This window comes from Dreissena polymorpha, chromosome 9 (assembly GCF_020536995.1).
Source record: "Dreissena polymorpha isolate Duluth1 chromosome 9, UMN_Dpol_1.0, whole genome shotgun sequence".
Taxonomy (NCBI): Eukaryota; Metazoa; Mollusca; class Bivalvia; order Myida; family Dreissenidae; genus Dreissena; species Dreissena polymorpha.
In genome coordinates this window covers 43,041,431-43,048,439 of record NC_068363.1, presented here as the reverse complement: position 1 = coordinate 43,048,439, position 7,009 = coordinate 43,041,431, and the positions used below count along the sequence as shown (strand labels likewise).

Genomic DNA, 7,009 nt, shown 5'->3' with positions numbered 1-7,009 from the left:
AAAGTACTAACTACGTACATGTATGTGAAATGCTCTTGAGTTCGTTTCCTGGGCCTAGAACCAGTACTTGGGTGTCTCTTGGAGATTTCTTAAGAATGCTCCCACACTGGGGATCAAACCAGTGACCTCCAGATCATTAGGTGGACACCACATCCATTACACATCAGCGACCTTTAATTAGTAAATTACTTTAGTATTGCAGCATTATATAATGTAATGTTGCTACATATTTTTGGAAAATGATTAATGTGCAGTACTAAATAAATCTAAATGCATACAATTTTAATTGTGTATATTGTGTGATTATTAGTTACAAATTCCCTTTTTACAGGTATACTGGATTATGAAAGACTGATAAACATAAAATTGACAACTTATCTCCCCAACGATACTTTGTGTGGCTCATTCTCGGAACAAACCCATAGTCAGTGAGAAAACTACAGTGTAAAAACCCCACTTGATTGTGACAATTATGGCTGACCAAGCAAATGTTATCATTTAAAATAAAGAAAACTTCCAGTTCAATATACATTTTATACCAATTATGACATTGGCCAACACAGAAAATAATTATAAGGTTGATTTTCTCAAAATTGACTGTTACAATTGGATACTGTTTTAAGCTTCACTCTACTTTGTCTGAAAATAAAAGTCCTAAATGATGTAATAGAAACATACATATTTAATTTTTAGTTTTACAAGGATATATATATATATACATATATTATAATATCTTTTTATCGATGGTCAATCAATTTAAGTTTAACTAATATATACATACACATTTTATACATGTGTATGCTTTGTTTTGTTTTCTATTGAAGCCAAATTTATATCCTATTAGATAGATAGATAATATCACAGCAGTATTCCTAGTTTGTCTGCAAGTACTGCAGAAATCATGGATTATTATTTTACTGAGTCAGCCTTAATCTTTATATTATAATTGTTAAAACAGATTAAGATGTGCATTATACAATTGAGGATGCATCAAGATTAAAAAAATGGTACATGTATAAATTAATAAAGAATCAATAACAATCAGAAACTGTGCATTTTTTTCAGTATTGTGTGAAAGGATTTGAAGTAATTATGTGTTTTTGAAATATGATTTATGTGAATTTGAATAAATATATAAAATTTAGTGATTTTCTCAGACAAAACTGTTAATTACATACTAAAGTATTCAGAATGTATTATTGTAATATTCATTCGAATTTTTTAGTACAAAAAGCACTTTTCCCTGGCATTTGTATTTATAGTAATTGCATATTTTATAATTCTGACAGCATTTATAAACTGTGTTCATGCAAGCATGAAACCGGTTTCATTTTTTTAGTATTTAAACAAGAGGGCCATGATGGCCCTGTATCGCTCCACTGCTGAAAAAGGCTGAAACAAATTTCTCTGCATGTGCAAATACTTAAATATAGGCCCTATTTAAGCACATGTACACTTTTGTGACCTTCTGGGCTGGGTTAAATTTAACCCCAGGGGCATAATTTGAGCAAATTTTGTTGAGGACTACTATATCTCACTACATACAAAATGTGGTAGCCCTAGGTCCTAGAGTTAAGGACAAGAATATTTTTAAAGTTTTCACAAAATAAGCAAGATATAAGCGTATATAATGTTCAATTTTGTGACATGCGGGTCAGGATCAAATTTGACCCAAAGGGCATAATTTGAACAAACTTGGTAGAGGACTATAAGATGTTACTGCATACCAAATTTGATAGCCATAGTCCAAATGGTTTTCGACAAGAAGATTTTTAAAGATTTCACAAAATAGGCGCTTTAAAAGCGTTTATTCAATTGTGTGACCCCCGGGGCAGGGTCAAAGTTGACCCCAGAGGCATTATTTGAACAAATTTGGAAGAGGTTTATTAGATGTCACTACATACCAAATTTGGTAGCCCTAGGCCCAATGGTTATGGACAACAAGATTTTTAAAGTTTTCACAAAATAGGCCCCATATAAGTGTATGTTCAGTTTTGTGACCCCGGGCAGGGTCAAATTTGACCCAAGGGGCATAATTTGAACAAACTTGGTAGAGAACTATAACATGTCACTACATACCAAATTTGGTAGCCCTATGCCTTATGGTTAAGGACAAGAAGAGTTTTAAAATTTTCACAAAATAGGCACTATATAAGCATATAATTGATTTTGTGGCCCCCGGGGCAGGGTCAAATTTGACCCCTAGGACATAATTTGAACAAACTAAGTAGAGGACTATACAATGTCACTACATACCAAATTGTGTAGCCCTAGGCCTAATGGTTATGGACAAGATTTTTTTTTAAGTTATCACAAAATAGGCATTATATAAGCATATGTTCAATTTTGTGACCCCCGGGGCAGGGTCAAATTTGACCCAAGGGATTAAATTTGAACAAATTTGGTAGAGGACTATTAGATGTCACTATATACCAAATTTGATAGCCCTAGGCCGGATTGTTATGGACAAATATTTTTTTGAAGTTTTCACAAAATAGGCCTTATATAAGCATATGTTCAATTTTGTGACCCTCGGGGCAGGGTCAAACTTGACCCCAGGGGCATAATTTGAACAAACTTGGTAGAGGACTATAAGATGCCACTACATACCAAATTTGGTAGCCCTAGGCCCAATGGTTATGGACGGGAGATTTTGAAAGTTTTCACAAAATAGGCCTTATTTAAGCAAATTTTCAATTTTGTGACCCCCAGGGCAGAGTCAAATTTGACCCCAGGGGCATAATTTGAACAAATTTGAAAGAGGTTCACCCCAGGAACATTCCTAAGAAATTTCATCAGAATTGGACCAGTAGTTTAGGAGAAGATGTTTAAAGGAAAAGTTTATGCATGGATGCACGATGGACACAGGACCTTTGGCCAGTGGAGCTAAAAATCAAATTAAACATTTAGTTTTGATGTAAAATCAGTTTTTATATGCAAGTGTCTATTTCACTTATAAATTAAAACAGCATATTATTCATTATTGAAAAGATTATTCCAAGCTTGATGTCATATTTCAACTTTGCATAGTGTAGTTAATTGAACACATTGTATTGAACTGTATGGGCAGCTATATTTTTTAATTTATGTATGTTGTATTATACGAAATGCATTATTTCTACCACAAGTAGACCATATAAGGCCTACTGCTACTAAATAGGCACTGGTATGAATTTGACACTGTTTTTGATGCTCATACAAAACTTTAATTATTACTACACTTTAGTATATTAAATATTTTCAAGTTTTTGTTCAACATTTTTTGCAAAAGAAAAGAGTGTCTTAATGCATTTGAAAATATACTTAAAACAAACTAAAAATGCATTTTAACATACCTTTTTCCTGGTAAAGTGTATTTGGGATGATAAAAAATACACTTGAAGAGTATTTATGCTGGAAAAATGCAGAAAAAAATACATTTGTTTCTGTTAGAAGTGTGTCTTGTCTGCATTTTTAAGTGTATTAAATGCACATCAAATGCAGATAAATACTATGCCAATACTGTTACATGTATTGTAATGGACATAAAATGCACTTGTTCTTGTAATTAAATGCTTTAGTGAATTGAAATAACCTTTTATAACGTTTTAACAGTTAATAATACCTTTTTATATAAATTTTCTTTTGAAATGTGACACTTAAATGATTTTTGCACCACTAGTAAGAGGTATAATTTGTGCTCATAATGCTTTATCATTACACTATATAATATCATTTGTTGTATTAAAATTGCCCGTAAAATTCATGTGAAAGCTCAAGAGATCAATAGCAGCGTGCTATACCCTGCTCCTTTTTACATGACTTGATGGTATTTAGTCTCCAATTCTACATGGCTAAGGGAAAATTAATGTGCAGATTTGACAAATAAGTCTTAACTGGGATCCAATAGGCAGACTTTCATATTACTTGTATTTAATTTAAATCATGATCTGAATTGCTCTTTGGCAAATCTTTGTTGGTCACAGTATTCAACTGAATTTTGTTCACTTTGTAGTGATTATATTTTCTATATTTATCAGACAACATCTTTCTTCAAAAGTTTAACATGATTGCTTGGTTAATTTAGAAACAAGATCAATGCATCATAACATAAAATGAAAATAAGTGTAATAGTAAAAATGGCAGCAAAAAAGCACTAGATTATCTGCCTTAAATCTGAGACGATATGTTGATGTATTGGAATTTCTCATAAATAATGTGTTCCATAGTTGTATAATTGTATAGTCGCATGCATGAGTGGTGTCAATGTCACAATACCAATTAAAGCCTATAATTTACTAAAACAATTTGAAGTTTGATGTGTGTTTTTTTCAAGATCTGTTATGTATAATTATATATACATGTATATATATATTGTTGAAAAGTTAACATGCAATAAGTTTACTGTAATTAAGTGACAAATAGTTTTACTGATTTGGTTGGATGCATATATGCAGATATATCATGGTTTGTGCAGAGGACAGTAGCAAAAACAAGAGCTGTCTCCGTAGGATGACATATGCCCCCGATAAACGCTTTAATAAAAGTTATGAGCATTTTTCAAAACCTAAACGCCGACCCTTAGTTCAAGGTCAAAGGGGTCAAAATTTGTGTGTGTATGGGAAGGCCTTGTCCATATACACATGCATACCAAATATGAATGTTACATCTGAAGCGACATAGAAGTTATGAGCATTTTTCAAAACCTAAACGCCGACCCTTAGTTCAAGGTCAAAGGGGTCAAAATTTGTGTGTGTATGGGAAGGCCTTGTCCATATACACATGCATACCAAATATGAATGTTACATCTGAAGCGACATAGAAGTTATGAGCATTTTTTCGAAACCTAAATGCAAAGTGTGACGGATAGACAGACGGACAGTGCGATCACTATATGCCCTCCTTTGGGGGCATAAAAATGTGTTTCCCATTGTTTTGGTAAATTAGTAATGTAGTTAAAAGAACAGAATCATCAATTATAAAGTTATTGATTATAAAGTGTTGCTGGCATATTTGATGCATTCATTTAGCTATAAGAAGGTCCCTGTTTTATCCCCACTGGCACCGAGTGAGGGTTCTCAAAATCTTTAAACAATATGAATAACTACATATAGGGTCAAGAGCCTTGTTGATATGGGGGCTAAACACCTGAAATCAAAGCGACCCAGGTTAAAGGCCGAGGCCGCATGAGCCTGCTATACTCTGAACAAGTATTGTTTCTACTCAGAAAACTGGCTTAAGTGTCTTACTAAGCTTTAGACTTTGAGTTTCAGTGCAATCAATCTAAAATAAATTGGTCAAATTAAATAATAATTTGTAGAAATAAACATTCTGCACAAATTCAATTATTTACTTTACCTGTGTGCATGAATCATTTCAGTCTTGATGGTTAGTGAACTATGTCAAAAGCACCATAGCTATGAAACACTTGTATTTTGAATAGTGCAATGTTCCACAGAAATGATGCTGATGATAATTCTACACGATGATGAATTATTAGATATATTTCTAAATTCCATTTCCACCAACAAATCGGTTATTCCACTACCAGTTCACATGCTTCATACACAGTTGAAAATAACACTATTTCACTCAACAACCGTGACACATGTACTCAATTTTTCAACTTTTCGCAATTAAACTTGTCTCCTACTGTTATTGTTGTTGTTGTACTTTTTAAAGTAGTTCGAAAGATGGCGACCATTAACCCAGAGATTGATTTATGAAATAAATCGTCTGCTGATCCAGAGTGATAATATTGGTTGATTGGAGGCCAATCGTGATACATCGACTATTCCCGGAATCCTCCGCCAGATGGATTGATTTATTCAATAAATCGTCTGCCGATCCAGAATGTTTGAAAGCGTGCGCGAAAAACAACAACCTTTAATAAGAAAAATAAAGGCATTTATTTCTTAGATAAACAATACAAACAAACATAAATTTATACTCTGTGATTAGCGACATGAGTTGCATTACCATCTGTGCGTTGATATACTTATATATGTCTCGAAAAAAATACTACAATATTAACAATGAACGATTTACCCCACCCACTGCATTTTCTCTGATATGACGAAATGCGGCATGTTTATATAATTGCAGTTCGATGTACTTAATGAAAATTGTTGTTTTTGTAAAATAATATTTGCTTCATTTTATCGAGTTTGATGAAAATTCGACAGTTTCTATTGTAAATTATATAATTATTGCATTACTGTTGAAACTTAATTTAAACGTGATGAACATTATGGGGTGATGGACGTTTCGTGCCTCTACCAGTTCATGCCACTGTTATTTGTGTTGGAGGGTATAAGACGTTTCGTACCAATGATATATAGGCGGTTAGGTGTTAACAATACCCTATAAGTGTGAATCATATTAACACAAGCATGTGAATTGGTCATTTCCATGTCATCTTTTCATCTGCACATTTTTAGATAAAAATGCTCCTGTAGAGTCTGTTTAATACCCCATCTAATATTAAGCTGAAGAATTACACAGCACATATTTTTGCAATGACCTAATTTCGTTCAACATTTGCGATTGAAATGACAAAGGCGGCTGCAGCCTTGTAATTGGTGTTGTTTGTTCCCTTTAGCCTGATCCAACCGGCAAATGGTTTTGTATAAATTAGAACTTCAGTGACATTTTGCGAGCCTATGTGCTGTTCTAAATTTGAAAACTAACTTTTCATATAATAATTATTCCGCTTTTTTTATTTTTGACAGGCACATTGCAGCTGCACTTATAGACACAGGATTGGTGTATAGTGGATTTTAGTGAGTAACAGATAGGTTAAACGTTTTTTTGCAAAATACTTTTATTTATGTTAAGATTTATAGTTTTCTATGAATTGAATACAAAAGGCCTATCATTGTTAAGTCGATTCATGTTTTTGTTGACGTGTGTCAATGTTTACAACTGTTTCTTTTTTAGAAAGCAAAACAAGGTCACATTATGTACATGTACGCACCGTTTTTGTGACAAGAGGAAAAGTGCAGACAAATGGTTTCTTGAATTTCGAGAT

General features: G+C 33.0%; 1 protein-coding gene and 1 long non-coding RNA gene across 7 annotated transcripts in view; both read left to right on the top strand.

Moving 5' to 3' along the window:
- LOC127843652 (carbonyl reductase [NADPH] 3-like) overlaps positions 1 to 7,009 on the top strand; it is a 38,554-nt gene that overhangs the window by 1,009 nt on the left and 30,536 nt on the right. Inside the window, exons 1-2 of one of the 6 annotated variants that reach the window (XM_052373354.1) lie at positions 5,872 to 5,963; positions 6,711 to 6,761. The exons of 1 other annotated variant lie outside the window; for it this stretch is intronic. Coding sequence is in view for 1 of the 5 variants with exons in the window: in XM_052373350.1 (XP_052229310.1) it covers positions 5,833 to 5,883 (51 nt within the window). In the remaining 4 variants the exon portion in view is untranslated. Of the gene's footprint in view, positions 1 to 5,750; positions 5,964 to 6,710; positions 6,762 to 7,009 lie in introns of those variants that run through there. 4 more of the 6 variants (XM_052373352.1, XM_052373350.1, XM_052373351.1 and 1 more) reach the window with 4 other exon arrangements.
- On the top strand, positions 3,838 to 5,634 carry LOC127843660 (uncharacterized). The gene is made up of 2 exons (XR_008032272.1): positions 3,838 to 4,570; positions 4,710 to 5,634. It is a non-coding gene; the product is annotated as an uncharacterized LOC127843660 (long non-coding RNA).